At 48.0% G+C, this 18769-nt stretch overlaps 1 protein-coding gene across 1 annotated transcript in view; it reads left to right on the top strand.

The window, feature by feature from the left end:
- MYO1E (myosin IE) overlaps window positions 1-18769 on the top strand; it is a 190495-nt gene that overhangs the window by 162142 nt on the left and 9584 nt on the right. The window contains exons 23-26 of the mRNA XM_074366210.1: window positions 5952-6098; window positions 6623-6780; window positions 8959-9051; window positions 11676-11877. Coding sequence (XP_074222311.1) covers window positions 5952-6098; window positions 6623-6780; window positions 8959-9051; window positions 11676-11877 — 600 coding nt within the window. The remainder of the gene's footprint in view (window positions 1-5951; window positions 6099-6622; window positions 6781-8958; window positions 9052-11675; window positions 11878-18769) is intronic.

Genomic DNA, 18769 nt, shown 5'->3' with positions numbered 1-18769 from the left:
CAGACCCTTCAAGGAATGCCTGATCACAGTGTATCTACATTTGTATCAAGTACTTTGACACTTACTATCTTGTCCATCTAGTCTTCGAAGTGTGGGATATTCACTCTCAATTTTTTTTCTTTTTTCTTTTTTTTCTTTCTTCTCACAGCTTCTGGGGATGCAATGTCTTAGTAAAATCACCTTCTTTTTCTGCTTTCTCTTTAGTATTCATGGCCTGGACATTTGCTTCCTTGTGGCCTCTCCTTGTTAGAGGATGTAATAAAATGAAGGACTTAGCCTGAAATTTGTTCTGGCTCTAGGGAAAAAAAAAGCCTGAGTCATTTTAACTTGTCCTCCTTGTATATTACAGTTACTGAGCCCCACATTTACCAAGATTAGTACTGTTCCCTCGTTTCCGTCATCCATTGGGTTAGGACAGGAATCTCACCCAAGTTAGAAATGCACCCAGATGGATGATGGATTGTGTAGAGTCAAACCCACAATAGAAATTGATTGTAGTGCCAGATGAACAACTTGTGTGTGTGTGTGTTCTCAATATATTTCAGTATTGATATGGAGAAATATTTTAACAGTTGTCTTGCTCTTTAAGAAGAAAGTTGCAATGTGTGTGTGTTTTCAAGACTTTATGAGGCTTCTTGACTCTTGGCTGGAATGATCACCTGGCTGCTGCTCATTCAGACTATCAGTGTCTTCTTTCAGCCCGTCTCTGGCTCTTATAACTACTATCAATAAGGCCAAGTTGGCTCCCAGCTCTCTATTCAAACACACCAGCCCTACAGAAATAATTACGAGACAGTCTGGGGAGATGTGAGCACGGCAAAATATCCGATGAGGGATTTATTCATTTCTTTAGGTGTGCCGATGGTACTGTGGTTATTTTTATTCAAAGAGGCTTTATCTCTTAGAGATAAGCACTGAAATATTTAAGAATAAGATAATGTAATATTTATACTCTGCTCTAAAATATGCTAGCTGGTGTGTGGCAGTGGGGGGAGTGGGCCTGTAAAGAAATATGACTGACTGGATTGATCCACATTGCTGAAACCTCCTGACATGTGCTATTCTGCTTTTTTATATATTTGGAATTTTCCATTATAAAAAGTGTTTCCTACTCCTCCGGTAGACATCATATTTTTAAAAGTCTTTACCTTTTGTAAATGTACTGAAATATATCTAGCTGAATTATAATTGAAAATTCTTAAAAATGTTTTTAACTTACAGGGAAAAAACAGATTAGACCCAATAGCTCAGAGATATGGTGACTACAGTTGCTCAAAGGAACAGGAAAGAAGTTTATCTAAGTAAAAGTTAGGAAGATTGACACCCGCATTTCTGCCTTCATTGGAGACATGGTGAGGATCTCAGGAGTGACACATTGACATGTAGTTGAGACGTTGGATTTCCGAGGCTTTGGGCTATCTGCTGACAGGAGGCCGAGCATCAATTTTTGAAGGATCCTTCCAGAGCTGCTTCTGGCCCAAGTACTGACCTGGCCTCACCCTTATTTTAAAAACTCAATTTGCTGGAAAGGTGGCCACCAGGTGTAACAGCCCACGCTCTTTGCCTTCCTGTTGGCAGCGGTGAGATTGGTGTCATCAGTCTCATACCTGGGGCTGTCTCTGCTGAAGCTGCCGACGGCCCTTCCCATTCCAGTAGCTGATCCCCAGAAGGCTAAGCCTGAAAGCTATGGGGCCGCCTGTCTGGGTGGGGAGAGTTTCTAGTACTTGTACTATTGGAAGAGGGGGGCTTTAGACGGAGGCCCCAGGCCCCCTGGGATGGTTCACTGCCTGATTGCCCTACTCCTCTGGCAGTAAGGACAGTCTGCTCCCCTCCCTGCTCGGCTGCCCTGACGCATGACTGAAACCCTGCTTGCTGTGGCCTTTGAGCTTTGGGAACCTGGGAGCTGTTGACATTTTTGGATCGATCCGCTTCCCTTGTGTTCAGCTCTGGATTCGCGGGTGAACGAGACACCATCCCTGCCTCAAGGCGCCCCATCCCGTTCTGCAAGAGGGAGCAGTGTCCTGAGTAAATGTAGCGCGTGGCTTGCACGTGTTGAGAGTGTGGTACCCGGGACACTCCTGGGGTGCAAAAAAGATGGGAGTGAGCCTTTTCCCCTGGGGGTCCTGGGAAGCCTCTCCTGGGAGGCCGGTGCCGAGGCCTAACACCACGTGTATCTGCACTTTCCCACAGAATTTAAGTAGGATTCCCAAACTGGTGTCATTGGTTTCTGTGAATGGTAGAATTCTTTTCACCTCTGTAGTGTTTAGCTTACTAAAAGGAGCATCTATTTCATAAGCAGGAAACATTTTTTTTAAGGCTTAAATAAAGGCAGCGGCTGTCCTAGCTGAAACTGCCTTTTTAGCTTTAAGGAAAAAAACTCCTGGGGCGAGGGTATAGCTCGGTGGTACAGTGTGTGCTTAGCATGCATGAGGTCCTGGGTTCAATCCCCAGTCCCTCCATTAAATAAACAAACAAACAAACCTACCCCCCCAAAAAAACTCCTTTAAGACCTTACCCAGTGTTTTATACCTAACATTTTTGAGAAGAAACTATTGGGGGAGGGTATAGCTCAGTGGTAGAGTGAGTGCCTAGCATGGGTTCGATCCCCAGTACCTCCATTAAAAAAAAAAAAAAGACTAATGACTTCCCCCACAAAAAAAATTTTTTTTAATTGAAAAAAAGAGAAGATACCGGTTATGGAAGTAAAACAAGATTTCCTAGTGTTGTTAGCAGTATAACAATAAGCCACAAAGATGGGAGAGTGAAGAAACAGTAGAGAGCCAGACCGGCGGCCGGTAACGCAGTTTCCAGTACAGGACACCACGCCGGGCGTCTGTAAGGAACTGCAACTTGAGCATATGAGTAAGACGGGGGTGAAGTCCAAAAATAAGTCTGATTTTTTTTTTAGGAAAAAAAATAAATGGAAAAGCTTTGTTTTCAGATGTAGGCGCGTGGGCCGCGGAGAGGGAAATGAGCTGAAACTCTGGCCTGGGTGAGGATGGCTTCCTGACACTTGGACCTGGGTCACCGAAGGGTGAGGTTTTGAATTTGATGGTTGAAGTCAAAGTGTCCAAACAGTCTCTTCTCATCTGCAGACTCATGCTGATAATTGACCTTGATGTTTGGCCTACTTGCTTTGTTTATTTATGATCGTGGAACTCCTAATTAATCTGAGCACATTAAACCACGCAAAGTTTCTTGCGTTGGGCTGATTTAACCCTGTTGAATAACCGCTGTTCCACCTAAAGCACAGCCTGACAAACAGATGTGCCCAGACATGTCAAGTGCTTTGCATCAAGCAGCTAAAGCGGGAGCTTCACTCCACCCTACACACCAAATCTGGGGTTCATCCTGGCTGCCTCTTCCCCGTCGTATGCACCCCCTTTGTATGCAGCTGCCTTCTTAGACCTGTGCTAGCACGCTGGCACTTTACTTTCTTAATTCCGAATGATGGGAGAGCCGTTCTGAGCAGCTTTTATGCAAATGCCTTTTGGAATTTCGAATTGCTGTCATTGAAGTGATGAAGACAGTTACAGAGTTTTCATCTGCCTGTTTCTAGGCAGCGGCTTTGTGGCCACACTCCCTGAGGTATATTATCCTCAAACTTTAAGAAAAGAGTCTAATTCCAGGTTTGGAAAAGTTGACGAGCAAGGAAGTACAGTGGGGATTGTGAGCTGTCCTGTGATTTTCATTCCTCTGCATGTTGATAGCCGGCAGCCCACCCCAAGGCCTCATCCCCCAGGCTCCTTTCTGCCAGGTGTGACCATGTGACACATCGCCGGCCAGTGGGGTGTGAGCAGTGACGTGCAACTTCCGGGTGGTACCTGTAAAGGTGGGGAGTAGACAGACGCCTGGCTGCCAGGCGCTGGAGGACTGTCGTGTTGGCCCTGAATTGCTTTTGTACATGCTGTTGAGTGACAGAGACAAAAACGCTATGTTGTTTAAACCTCAGGTTGTCGGGGTCTTCATCACAACTGCAAAATCTGTATCCCAGCCAGCACAAGAGTGCGCAGGTAGCGTGGCTGTGATGCGGGGATATTTGGGAACAAACTCTGGAGGTAATAGTCATGACCACGTGCTCCACCCAGGTGGCCATTTGGTGTCCCCAGATGCCTGTAAAGGGTTCTGACTTTGAATCCAAGAAGAACTCTTCGATGTCCCCGTCTTCAGTGAACAGGACACGAAGGGCCCCGCTCTTTCTTCCCCGTGATGGTGTTTTGCCACCAGCTTCCTCCATTCCTGCCCTGGGGCTGCATGTGCTGCTGCTGTGTGCCTTTATGTTCCCGCTTGGTTGGGGTCCTACCTTAGACCTTCTTCCTCCTGTGAATTACGAGGCTCCTTTCCTGTAGGGAGACTGAGGAGCTGAGGTCTCAGAGAAAGAGGCTGTGGCTGTAGCATCTGGCTCGATCAGGGACAAGTCATTAGCTCCCTGCTGCGGCCCAGAGACAGTTCCTGACAAAGCTGGGATCATCCAGGCTCTCTCTGCCCACGAAGACCTCTGGTCCCACAGACCGCCCACCCCGACCTTGTCCTAGTCCTGCCACTGAACAGGGAGGCCAGAGGAATTGTAGTTCAAGTGGATCAAACTCTGCATGGAGGAGGAATCCCTCCCCTCAGGATCCTCTGTACCCCAGTCCTCCGTGTTTGCCTCACCGTCTGGTGGTGTCACAGCACAGTCATCCCACGGATGCGGCGGTACCAGGGCCCCGAGGGCAGAGCATAGCTCTGGGTGACACAGCTCAGCTCTGGTTACTAAGGAACCCTGTCCTCAGCATTTCCTGCACTCGGAGAGATTACAGTTTCCTGTGGTCAGTTCACTGAAGCAAGATCACTTACTTTGTTTATTTTACCTGGAAGAACACCTACCATCCGTAATGAAATGTCACTCTCTATAGGGTTGTCTTAGGTGCTTGACAGTGTTGCTTGGAGGTGGTGGTAAAGTTGTGTATCATGAAGCCTTTGGGGCGGTGGCCTCCCTCCGCTGCACTACACATGCAACAACCAGGGAAGAAAAACTCTCAGTCATATGTGCATTGTGGTTTCCACAAAGTCTGGCTGGGGCCGGGGATGGAACTAATGAACCCCTGACCACTAAGCGTATTCCCCGGGACTGGCTTTGCCTCAGCCTCTCTCTGCCGTTCTTCCCACAGCTCCCAACGTTCCCTCCCTTCCAGCTGTGAGTCTCCCCACAGCCCTACCCGGTCCAAACATGCAGCTCCCACGAAGGTGTGTTAAGGTGGTGACTGTGCTCGCTGTGTGTGCACCTGTCTTGTATTTCTCTGGACTCTGGTGTGTTCGGACAGTCAACAGACCTGGCTTGCACTATAGCAGAGCACCGAATACCCAGATGCTCCTGAAAGGGCGTATGAAACCTAGGACTTTGGCTTCCCTGTTGATGACTGAGCTCACAGTTCTTGCCATTAGGATTTATTACAGTAGCTACAAATTACACCAGAAATGGACACATTGTAAACTGACTGTACTTCAATTTAAAAAAAAAAATTAAAAATACAGTAAGTACAACCATATCATAAATTCTGCTAACTTGGAACTTGCATGGAATTGTTCATTTTCAGTCACATTCTATTCATAACATTCTGGATTTTATGATTTTAGGAACATGGAAGTTGAATTTGAAAATGGACTTGTTTGAATACAGACTAAATTGCTCTTAAATTCCTGATTTTTAAGTCATATTGAAAAAACAGGGGAAAAAGTCACATGAGAGAAGTATTTCAATTATGCTTTTGGTTGGCTGTAAACTTCTTTCAGAAGCATATTTTAGCGATTTTATTTACATAATTTATTGTGTTTTGTTTTAAAGATAATCCATTACAGTAAGAAAGGCTGTAGAAACCTAGTGCTGTCTTATAGGATTTAAAAAGAAGTGAAAAAAATCACGGAATAAACGGAAGTGCAGCTCTCACCGAGTCTGTCCCGTCTCTCTGCAGCACCATGCAGGACGACATTTTTATTCTTCACGAGCAAGAGTATGACAGTTTGCTTGAATCCGTCTTCAAGACTGAGTTCTTGAGCCTCTTAGCAAAGCGTTATGAGGAAAAGACCCAGAAGCAACTACCTCTGAAATTTAGCAACACGTAAGTTGCGATCTGGGGCCTTGATCTCACTCCTGGGGTCCAGGCTGAGAGGCGGGGAGGCCTGCGGGGTGCGGCATGGGGTCTGACTGGCTCCAGTGGCTTCAAGGAGCCCTGGGTGCCTCAACTTTTCTGGTGGGCTCTTAGGACCTGCAGAAGAGAGTCCAGATGGTTGCCACAGACTTTGAAAAGGTCACTTATGCACTTCTGTCAAATAATGACTTCATCGAATGGTGCATTTTACTTACCCGCTGGACAAAGGTCACCAAGGTGAGGCTAGGAAAGGCAAATGTTTATATATGAGCAATAAAGGAATATTTTATTCGGCAGAGCAGACAGAAGTGGAGTGAGGCTCCTAGCAGAAGACAGTGATTGGAGTGGGAGCGCAAGTCCCCAGCTCAGTGCAGAATACAGCCTATTGGTGGGACATTCGGGGACTCGGGGGCTGTGATGGCGCGTGTCTTGTGTCTGGACTCACCTCCGTTTGCTTTAACATGGTCTCGACTTGTTAATTATGCTTGTCGCAGGCTTGAACTCAAGTTGAAAAAGGAGAACTGGGGTCCCTGGAGTGCAGGGGGCTCCCGGCAAGTGCAGTTCCACCAGGGCTTCGGTGACCTGGCCATCCTCAAGCCCAGCAACAAAGTGCTGCAGGTCAGCATCGGACCCGGGCTGCCCAAGAACTCCCGTAAGTGTTCGCGGCCACACGGGTGGGACCTCGGCTGGGCTTGGGGCTTCTGGGCTCCCTGCCTGGCCCTCCCTCACCCTGCTCTGGGCCGAACCCTTCTCCTGCCAAACGCTCACGATCCACGCACAGATCTGCAGGGGAAAGAACCTGCGCGTTTACTGCTTTCTGGGGCTGGGATTTTCTTCAGTTTGAAACATTTCAAACTAAACCGACACCAAGGCAAATGGGCGGGTTAAACCTTTCTGAATGATTTAATGGTTATGTGGCGCATTCCTGGCATTACAGTACTAATTGTGTTTAAAACAAGTCAGTTTGTTGGCTTTAAATTTCCCAGCCCTTTGCACTCTGATCTTGTCAACAATACAGACCTCATCCTTTCTGTCCATGTTAAAGAAACTGACCACGTTTACCACTCCCTGCAGGGCTTCACTGTGTTACTCTGCCTCACGTCTAGTATCGCCCTCCTTCACTTCCAGGTGCGTCATTAGAAGACGCACATGCACTGACTCACATCTCAGTCTAACTCCTTTATTGGCCTCTGATTCTTTTCTATTTATAGATGATATTTATAAAATTGTAACACACAGCATAAAGTAATCATATGTGCTATGTATTCCTGTAATGTAGGTATCTTTACAGAAGGCAGTCCATATATATGATCAGTGAAGAATATGCCAAGTACAAAATAGCCTTCTTTTTTCCTTAAAGACTACATTTTTTTTTTAATTTAAAAGAACATTTTTTTTCTAATGGAGGTACTAGGGATTAAACCCAGGACCTTGTGCATCCTAAGCACATGCTTTACAAATGGGCTATACCCACCCCCGTAAAACAGGCCTCTCTGACACCTGTCTACAATGTGCACGGTGGCACGTGCTGTAACTCACTAATACAGTACAGAGACACAGCCACTCAGGAACTGTTGGTGTCTATCTGTGTATCAATTGGCAATTGCCAGAAGACAGCACATTTAGGTGGGATCTTTGAAGAGGGTTTTACATGAAAGGACTCTTCACAGAGGTATGAGCAGGGTTAAGGAAACAAAGTGGGGACTCAGGAGCAAGGAACAGCAGGGCATCACTATCACCCCTAAGCCTGAAGGGGCCGCGGGAGGAAAGAGCTGAGACGAATGAAGGATGCAGGCAGGAAGCAGGTAGAAGAGATGCCCTGACTGCTCTCTCCTGGTGCTGGTGTCTCCGACCAGTGCCTCCCACTGGCCAAAGCCAACTGGGATGCAGAGGCTTAACAGTCCATTGGGCTCAGACCCCAGGGCACAGAGCCTGGCAAAGAAGCACTGCAGATCACCAGCAGGATGTGTGAGCAGTGCTCAGTAGACCCCAATACAGTGTCTAAGACAGTTTTACTACATCTGCATGGGGAGGAGGGGCAGGAAGGAGACACCCTCCCCTGGCCAGGTACTCTCACCCCAGGACCCGAGACCGGCTCCTTTGCTTCGTGCTCTTCCTGCCTTGTCCCTGTTCCCTTTACAAGGCACTCCCCCTGCACCCCGCTTCCAGCTGATTTAATCTTGCCCCCCTTCATGTCCTACTGGAGCCCTTGTTTCTTGTTGTCCTTTCTGACACATCATCTCTGCAGAGATCCCAGCTGGCCCCAGCGGCCCTCCCGCCCCAGCCCTGGTTCTGGCCCGCAGTGCAGCCCCATTACCACCGCTTGCCTTCTCACTCTGCACGCCTGTGTCAGGGCTACAGATCTGCTCCTACCCTCGGGGTCCCTGCGTTTACTTGGAAGACCGTAGCGCACGGCCTCTGGCGCGCGCGGCTCTGGGCGGAAGCAGAGGTGTCAGCGCCGCGGACCTGCGCGCCCGGGACGCGACGTGCCGCTCGGCTTCTGTGCCGCCGCGGGCAGAACCGGAGCGCCGGCGCTCGCTGTCGCATCTGTCTCTTTGGAACATCTACAAAAATAGAAACCCCTCTGCAAGCTTATTAATGCCTCTTTGTAAAGCCTTTGTGTCTCACATTTCAAAGCCCCGCCTCCATCAACGTGTCCTCGGGCCCCTCCCAGCCGAGAGCTGCGCGGACAGTGCAGCCGGCCTCCTGCAGACCCGCCCACACCTGCGGTCCAAACTTCTCACGCGTGTTCCCTGAGCACAAAAACCATCAGGAGCCTGAAACCAGCCAGTAGCGCCGACTCTCACTTTGTATTGCTGGTTTATTTCAGGTCCTACCCGAAGGAACACCGTTCAGAACCGGGGTTACGCCGGCAGGACCCACAATGCCAACTACCCGATGAGAGCCGCGCCTCCGCCCCCAGGTAAGCCTGGCGCGGCCGCAGGCTGGGGCCGCTGGCCGGGAGTCTCCCGGGTAAACACATCCGGAGGAGACGCGTTAGCAGATAAACGACCGCGCAGGAGTCCGCCGTGAGCCAGTTCAGGGCCAGGTGTCATCCTCTCAACACGATGGCCCTACATGTGACCCCGAAATTCAGGGAAAGTTTTAGCTGATGAAACTGCACTCTGGCTGCATTTCGTTACCTGGTAATATTACTCCTTTAGGAAAGGCCTTGTACATCAGTCAGAGAAAAAGGAGTTCCTTGTCGGTGACAGCCAGAATGTCCTCAGCTTTGAAGTTGTAGGATGCTGCCTACATGGAAATAGGCGTCTACCAGTTGTAACCCTACCACCACTACCCAGCTCCAGCCAAACACCGTGAAAATATTGCACAACTAGTTAAAAACTTAATGAATAAATAGAAAATCTTTATTCTCAGTCAGGTAGAATCAAAGAGAACTGCTCTAAGAAAATAAAATATCTGAGAAAATTATAAAATTGATGCAAAAAAATTTTTTAGAGCTTATGTTTCATTTTTCTCATTTTTTAATGATAAAAATACAGCATGCAAGTGAATAAAATCCAAACCTGAATAAATAAGAGTTTTTGCCCTTAAAAATCTGTTTAGTGTGGGAAGAACTCTCTCAGAATTCACCAAATATTGCTCCATCATGCACAAAATTCAGTTAATAAAAAACAGACCCCGGAATGTTTGATTTTTCTTTTTAATGGAGGTACTGGGGATTGAACCCAGGACCTCATGCATGCTAAGCACGTGCTCTACCACTGAACTGTTCCCACCCCTGCCTCCCAGAATGTTTGATGTTAATAAGTTTAGGATTGTAGATCTGAAAGGGTCATCTTTGGACCACTCTTGACTCAAATCGTCCCAGACGATTTATAGCATTGTCCAAGATAAGCAATAAAAAAGCATTTCTTTTGTGTCCTGGCTTGGAATCTCACACCTGTATGCTAAAATATGGACGCCCATGCCCACCAGCGAGAAACTAATTTTCATCTCTTCTGGAGTCCTCATCCTGCCTGGCCCTGTCTGTCTTCCCCTCTGCCTTTATCCTTGAAGAAAATCCAAGCACAAAGGAAGCTAAGAGAACCAGTGTAGCATTGTGTTACTACTTATGCACCAGCCACCCGTGCAAAATCCTGGCCGGACCACCTAGAAAGCTCACTGGCCTCAGTTAGGTTGGCTAAAGTTGCTTCAGACCAAATACCTGACCTTGAGCATGGCTCCCAACCTCTGTATGTGACAGTTTCTTCATCAGTGAAATGAGCAATTGGACCCGAATCCTTTCGGTCAGCACTTCTCATACTATCTTTGGTAAAGGACCAGGGCTTGTTTGGTTTGGTTTATGTTTTCTTTCCGCCTTAATTTTCAGTCCATCACAAACTTTACTTTTGTAAGATGTAATAAAAATTACTAGAAGAATGAAATTTTAAAAGCATTTTAAAATACAAGCCAAAAGGTCTTATGAGATTCAGCAGACATCAAATATGTCTGTGAAACTGCTGTGAATGTTTCTAAATGCATACTCTTAATTTCTGAACTTTTCGAGGGTGGGTGGGGCACGAACAGCACAGAGCAACCCATCAGTGGACCCCCTTTGCATATCATGACCCCAGAACACATCCTGCTCTGGATGGCCCTCTGTTGTCCTTGGCGACCCTGGCAGCAAGTGGGGTCTCACCAAGCTCCCTGTTTCTTTAATGAAGAAATTGACACTCTGAAAGGTCAGGTGCCTTGCTTCAGGTCAACACAGCTATCAGAGACAGAGCCAAAACTGAACTCTAGTCCTGCGTATAAACTAAGGGTCATCCCACTGGTACCAGAGAGTTCTTCTCTTAATTTGGATGGAAGAGGTCTTAGAATGGATTCACCAAAGTGTGCCTTGGAGAGTCTTGTTCCCCTTCCCTCCTGCCCAGATCTGTCAGTGGAAGAAGAGATAAGGGCTTCATCACACACAGCATGGAACGATAATGCCCCTTCAGCCCAGACGTGTGGTTTGGAGCCCAGCGCCAGAATCCATTACTTACTGGCTAATGTGATCTTGACTAGGAACAGTTGGCTAGGAGACCTTGCTCTATCAGGATTGATCCAACCATCCGCCACATTTGCCCTGCCTGTGTGGGATGCTCCTTCCACCTCCCACAGCCTGGGGCTCCTGCAGAGGACACCCAAGACCGACCCCTTGAATATGGATGTCCAGCTGTTTAAACAGCTGCCTGCCAGCCCTCTCTTGAATCATAACCTCATCATTTTTCTTAAACCTAAGAATGCACCTGCCAACTAGTTGCAGGATTACCTTTTCTTGACTGTGGGCTTTGAAACCCTGAACATCTATGTGGTGGTTCTACTGTCAAGTTCAACGTGGATGTGTGAGCGTCTGCTTTGTACCAGGCACTCATCAGGCAATTTACAATGTCTTAGCTCTATTCTTCTTAATGTATTAGCAGTTATGCCCTCCATTTTCTCAGATGGGGAAACTGAGTCCAGGCGAAGCTAAGTAACTTGCTTTTGGCTAATAGTTGGAAAAAATTTAGAGAGCCTTTTAGCAAAGTTAAACTTTGTTTTCACCTCTTTTCCTCTTCCTAGGATACCACCAGAATGGAGTCATCAAAAACCAGTTTGTGCCACATCCCCATGCTCCTGAAAGCCAGAGGTCCCATCAGAAGAGCCTGTACACCTCCATGGCCCGCCCACCCTTGCCACGGCAGCAGTCTGTTGGCTCAGACCGAGTGTCACAGACGCCGGAGAGCTTGGATTTCCTCAAGGTCCCAGACCAGGGAGCCGCAGGGTAAGAGTCACTGCCTGTGGGAGACCTCCGTCTCCATCAGTCACACTCAGGCTTGAGGATTCGGGAGGGTTGTCTGTGCTCCGTCTCCATCAGTCACAGTCAGGTCCGAGGATCGGGGGGGCTGTCTGTGCTCCGTCTCCATCAGTCACACCCAGGCTCGAGGACTCGGGGGGGGCTGTCTATGCTCGGTCTCCATCAGTCACACCCAGGTTTGAGGATTTGGGGGAACTGTCTGTGCTCCGTCTCCGTCAGTCACACCCAGGTTCGAGGATTTGTGGGGGCTGTCTGTGCATGGTTCTCAAGTTCAGTTTCCCACCCACACATGTTGTAATCTAGCCCCCAGGCTGGGAGGCCCTTGGATGCCATTCCTAAAGTACAGCCAAGTTGATACCACATCACTCATTCTCCAGAGAGGGCTGCTCTTGGAAATATTAGAAGAGGTGTCCCCTTCAGCCCTGCGATCTGACTGCTCTGTGACCTTTTTCCTCTCTGGGATGGTTGAGGAATAGTGGGGCTTTTGGCTTATGACTGTGCCTGAAGTGCATAAACACAGCAGCTCACTGAAACATAAGGAGTGACATCCCAGCATCCTGTGAGGTGTACATGCTTGTTCATGAATACGGGTCTTCTGGGCTTTAAAATGAGATCCTTTCTGCATTTCTGTAACAGAAAGTGAAGAGTGGTAAAACCAAGGCTTTTCGGTTGGAGGAAGTGAAGATTCCTTAACTCCGTGTAGAAATGCAGTTGCCAGTGTGGAAAGGGGGTTGGACGTGTCCTGTGGAGTCACCGGGCATGTAGCTAGGGCCAACTTCAAGGCAAGTGTGTGACCTCTACCAGGAGGTAGATCTTGGCACCAGGAAACAAAAGCACATTCCAGTAGTCCCAAGATGAACTGTCCTAGAATGTAAGAAGCACCTTGTCCCTGGACGTATTCAGGCACAGGGTGGGTGGAAATCTCCAGGCAGGAATATTGCAGAGTGAGATTGTCAAATGCCAGATAAGAATGAGAATCCTGCTTCAGCCCCTATTACCTGTCTAGAGTCGGACCTGCTACTTCCCTCTCTGAGCTTCGTTTTCCTTACCTGTGCACCACTATAGGGCACCAAGCTTGCAGGGGTGTTGGGGGGACTGGAAATAACATACATGAAGTACCTGCTGTGGTCCTGAGCATATGTGAGAGTCCACTCACTCAACTGTAGCTCGATGACCATGATGGTGTTGGTGCTGACGGAGGTGGTGGTACAACCCGTATCTCATGGTGGTTGAGCTGGTGACTTGCTGTAAGGGATCTTCCAACTCCATGTGATTCTCAGTGAGGGGTGTCCTTCTCTGCTGAACCCCACAGTGGGGTCGTTGCAGCCCCCACTTCCCCTCCCTCCTGCCCACCTCCGTTTTCCATTCTCGCCATATCTCTAGAATAATTGAAAAAAAAGAGGTTCACGTGTGATCAGGAGACTTGTGTACAAAATAGAGCCGTGCTGGGTGAGAAGCGACAGCTCCTTCCTCTGGGAGGGTGGCCACCCGTTCGCCTCTAGGCCCCACCCAAGACCACAGAGCTCTTGGGAGCTTTACCAGAGCTTCACCAGCCTCTCCCCTGGGGTTCCTTTGCCCCTAGCAAGTCTTACCTCATTTGGGCTTTAGAGGGGAGAGCACCTCAGTTTTATGCCGATGGCCGTCGGGAGAGTGGATGTCACTCTTAATCGGAGCTCTCTTTTTGCTCCCCCAGCTCTCGTGTACGTACCTGTATCCCGCCAGTTGCAATGATCATGGTCTACCTGATGGGCTCGGTCTAAAGAGTTAGTTCTCAAACCTCACTGTGCACCAGGATCACCTGGAGGGCTCCCTGACCTGTGTCCGCTGTTTCTGATTCAGTAGGATTGGGGCGGGGCCCAGGAATGCACATTTCTACCAAGTTCTCAGATGATGGTGATATTGCTGACATCTTGAAAACCACTGGTCAAGTCATTTTGATAAAACCAGGGCAGTTTCTGTGTTGAGGCAACAGGATTCTTGCCCCATAACCCAGACCTGCACTATTCAGTTGGACGGACTTCACTAAAATAATCACACAAGCCTTCCTGGGCCCAGTTTGACTTCCCAAAGTAGGCAGGGGATTAAAACCAGTCAGCAAAATGCGCCAAATCTCTTAGCTCTGTCTGCTAGCTTCCTACTTGCTTTGGTTTTGGCAAGCGAAACCATCTTTCCAGCCTGCTTTGCAAGTTACAGACTTGCACACCAGCCAGCAGGGAGCATCTGTCAGCCAAAAACAGGCAATTGAGGAACATTGTGTCTTACCCGAGGCTGCTCCCTTCCAGCCCTCAGCTGCGCGGTTCCTGATTGGAACTTCCTAACGCCCTATACCTCCTTCAGTCCTAAAGATCAGGCAGACGTGATGCTGTTTTGGCGAGGGCTGGCAGGCTGGAAGGAGAGGGCGTGCCCTTCACAACCACTGCAGTAAGGCAGTAAGAGTTTCCCGACTGTATATAAAACTGGTGTGTAAAACTCTTACTAGGCACACTGAGTGCTGGAGCCCCAAGAATTCCAGCCAGCCTCTTCTTTGTACCCTTCAATCTGCTCTGATGCAAATATTCCTTAAGAAATCACATTCTGGTCAAGCTGCTGAGCTTTTCACTTAGTATGTATTTTCTGAAACACATGACAGTTAAAATAATTTCTAATGTGGGCCAAGACCTTAGACATGCATTCCAGGAGCCTCGTGGTTACCTACATTTAACAGCTCCTCTTTGGTAAGAGAACGTGAGTTGCATTTATTCCATGGGAGGTTGTTGGAGCAAACGGAATTTCCGGATCCCAAGCTTGTATCTTTCCATAAAGATGAAAATTTCTCTTGGCATCACAGTTCCCATCAGTGCCCTTGACTTTCCCAACCTATAAGAGGGAGATTACCACCAACTCGCCTTGGACTTTCAACTCTTGGGTTCATCTTTCCTTTCCCTCCCCCGTCCCCAATGTACTTCTTTTTATAGACACATTTAGCCTAAGCAGTCATTTCTTTGGGATCATGTAACATAGATGGATAAAATCAAATGGTGTAGGTAGCACCTCGGGTTACTTCAGGGAAGTCTGTGTCAGTTTATTTTGGGTTCGGTCAATTTTGGGTTTTGGGGGAGTTTTTTGTTTTGCTTTGGTTTTTCTGGAGAGCACATGAAGCCTTCACTAAAGCAGTGACCACCCCAACTGGACTCTGCACCCTGGTCCCGCCACGTGTGTGCCGTGGCATGGTAGTTGTGATTGCCACCGTCGCTGTTAACCTTGTCCGAGAAAACTGAGACTTAGAGGGGGTCATTATCTTGCAGTGCCTTTGTTGTCATTTTGAACAGTCTGATTCAGGTTCGAGGCCTTTCCTGCTTCTCAGGGAATGAGAACCAGTAAAGCAAGAATCACATAAGCAGTTCATTCATCAGCCTTTGCTCTGGCTTCACTTGATTTGCCGATCGAGCGTGCTTCATATCCTCCCTCCTGAAACGGAGAGGTACATAATCTACGCCCAGGTCATTGCTGGAAGCATTAAAACCAGGACTGGCAATGTCTTTTCTGTTGGCCTTTTTAATCCTCTGGTCCATTTTATGGGAGGACAACTTCAGGAAATTTCGAGATACTCCAGAGAGTAATCCAACTAGAAGTTGGAGAAACAGAAAAATACTGAAAAGTGCTCCGTGGTGGGGCTTCTGGCCATGCCGCAAAGGCGGGGTCGATGGAAGAATTTAAATGCTGCCTGTGTGTCTCTTGACAAGATTCCCCTAATGGAGTCGTATTTTCAAGGGGCTTAGAATTTCTAACAAGTGTCCAATAGCAATATTTCTCAACCCATAGTCTACAGGAGCAGCAGCCGTATCCTGGCCCAGGCAGACACGAAGCTTAGGAATTCCTGGCATCCATTCCCACGTTTCCAGTAATGTTTATAGATTCAACCTTTTGGAACAGAGCACATTTTAAAGAGCCAATGAAACAAAATGCCATTATTTTCCTTCTTGGAATTCCAAGACATAAATTTCACATCTGCAGAACAAAGAAGTGATATTTGAAAGCTTAATCCCAGCTCACCCTGGCGTAGACTCGGCAGACCCAGTACCCCAGAAGTGTGGGAGCGCAGAGCAATTCACAGAAGGTGGCCTGGCCTTATGCAGAGCAAGGATTCACAGTTGCAAGGACTCGGCTTGAGACCCGGGTCATTTGTTCCTTCCTCCATTGATTCATTCATTGAATATTTACTGAGCCATGTGCCTTCTGTGTGCCACATGCTAGGCACGTGAATCGTTCACTAATTACCCGCTGCGCTGCCTCATGTGACTTAATCTTCCCACACCTGGCTGTCCTCACCTGTATCGTTGAGCTAGTAATCATAGAAATGGAAAGCCCACTTGGGGTTTCTTGAAGATTAAATAAGGGCTTTGTAAACTATAAAGCACAGTGCAACTTGGAAGTTTATTTGTATTTGTTTTATGATTGTTATTCATGTGCTTTGGTCTTGCAGGGAAATAATAATATTCTACCAGAATTGAAAAGTAGGCACCTCCAAGCCCCATGAGGACATTCCAGAACTCAAGCCTTGGGCCTGCAGAGAGCTGTGGACTCCGTGAGGGTCTAAGCTTCGGCACTGTTGGCTTTAATGGGGGTGAGGGGTGGGGATGAGCAGCCTAGGGAAGCGAAGACGAGGGGACGAGTCGGGGAGCCGCTCCCCCCGCCCCACCCCGGCACACACACACGTAGTAGCCGGGCCGCTCTCTGTGGGCTCCGAGCAACAGCAGCGCAGAGAGCCATGAGGTGACACTGCAGCAGACACGAGCTGCGTTTCAATAACATAGTCTTAGACTCCCTCTCCTGCTATACTGTTCCAGTCTCTTTCTAGTTAAACATCCTTTGTTCTAATCACCATAACAACTCACATCCCATGAAGAGTGAATGAACAGTCCTTCACTTTACAGTGCTTTGTAGTCATTGATGTCACTTGGCGTTCTGTGTTCTCGTGGGCTTCTGGCATCTGGTGAGACCGGGCATCTGTCCAGGAGGGCTCAGAGGTCGGTCGGTGGGCATCCGGATGTTTCAGGGCAAAGGCACCACTTGGACTCCCCAGTCACTAACACAGGACTTCTCTAGCAGTGAAGTTTGCACAAAGCAAGATGGGTGCAATGTGCTTGATTACTCTGGAAACTTTATGGTGTGGGTTATGATCTGACTGCATTATTAGGTGTCTTAATGCCCTAATCAGAAAAGGGCCTGCTGTAAAAGCAAGGTACTATAGCTGAGCTGTTTTGTGTGTTTGTTTTCTTAATGAAGAATAGACACAATGAAGTGGTCCATGTGTACAGTCATCCCTTGGTATCCTCAGGGGACTGATTCTGTTACACACACATCCTCCATGTACCAAAATCTGCAGATGCACAAGTTCCTTATATAAAATGGCACAGTATTTGCATATAACTTATGCACACCCTCCTGTATGCTTTAAATCATCTCTAAGTTACTTATAATACCTAATACAATGTAAATGCTATGTAAATATTTGCCCTGCCCAGCAAATTCAAATTTTGCTTTTTGGAACTTTCTGGAATTTTTTTCCAAATATTTTCAATCTGCAGTTGGTTGAATCCACATCTGGGATGCAGACCCCACAGATATGGAGGGCTGACTATACAAATTACCCTGAAATGATGGATCACACAGTAACAGGAAATCTAAATTACACGGTGCCAAAGTTACATATAATGAAACACTGTATTTGCTCTGAGATGAGGAATTTTATAACTACGTACAAATTTGTATAAAGTGAACCTTTATTGTTGAAATGGCAATAGGACAAATAACTGTCTTTGTGAGTCTGAAATTCTTGCTCCAACCCTCATTATCCCAATGAAGTAATTGTTTTTATAACAGTTTGCAATCATGTGAGGTTTATTTGGTGCAAATTATCATAAAATACAATTGGTACCAAAATGATCTAAAGCCTATATGACCTAAAGCCAAAATGATCTATATGCATTATAGAATAAGTCTAGACAAAGCGCTTTCCTGAAAGTGTAACTTCTCGGGGCACGAGGGTCTTGCTTGCTGTGTGAGAAAGTCTGGATTCCTTTCCCGTGGGTGTGAGTCGAGTCTGCAGGCACCTAAAAGGCCCCGTTAAATCAGTTTCTGGCAGGTCCCCGAAAGCCGTGGTCTCGCCCTGGGTTATTGATTGCACAGGACCGCCACCTAGTGGTGGGAGGAGATGGCCTGATCTGAGTGTCCAGCAGACGGGAAAGTGGCTGTTCTCGCCGACGTTTTCTGTGGTGGTTTCTGGTCTCCAGCGTGGGGAGGTGGAGACAGCCATCGCCCCATCGGCAAAGGCGTCCTGTGTTCCACGGTACATCTGATAGTAGAGATTTTGTTGCAAGCTCTCTGTAGAGTCTTCCTTGAACTAGAAAAAGGGCCTGGGCCATTGCCTGAATCCCTTTTTTTTTAACCCCTGAGGACACTGATCCCTAAAGAGGTGAAGTGATGGGCCCAAGTCACGTGCCAATTGGGGGCAGAGGGGCGCCTCAAACGCAGGGCACTGACTGACTCCAAAGCCGGTGTTCCCTCTGCTGCTACTCCTTCAGAGCTTGGGGAGTGAGGCCACATGGTCTCCCTGGGCCTGGCCCCGGGTCCAGGGGCTGCAGTGGTGAGAACAGGCCCCGCCCCCTGGACCGCTGCATCGACCCCCTGCTCTGAGCAGGCGCGGGGGCTACCACAGGGTGTGGCAGGGGGTGAAACAAGATCCAAAGGCTGAGCAGGAATTTACAGTGCTGGCTGGGGGCTGGGGAGCATGACCAGAACCCGGGGCCAGAAAGATCAGTGTGGCTGGAGCTCTGGTGGCCCGATGCATAAGCCTCATGCGGTCCAGTGATGAAGCCAG

The sequence above is a fragment of the Camelus bactrianus genome, chromosome 6 (genome assembly GCF_048773025.1).
Source record: "Camelus bactrianus isolate YW-2024 breed Bactrian camel chromosome 6, ASM4877302v1, whole genome shotgun sequence".
NCBI lineage: Eukaryota > Metazoa > Chordata > Mammalia > Artiodactyla > Camelidae > Camelus > Camelus bactrianus.
This window is presented reverse-complemented; position numbering and strand designations above follow the sequence as displayed.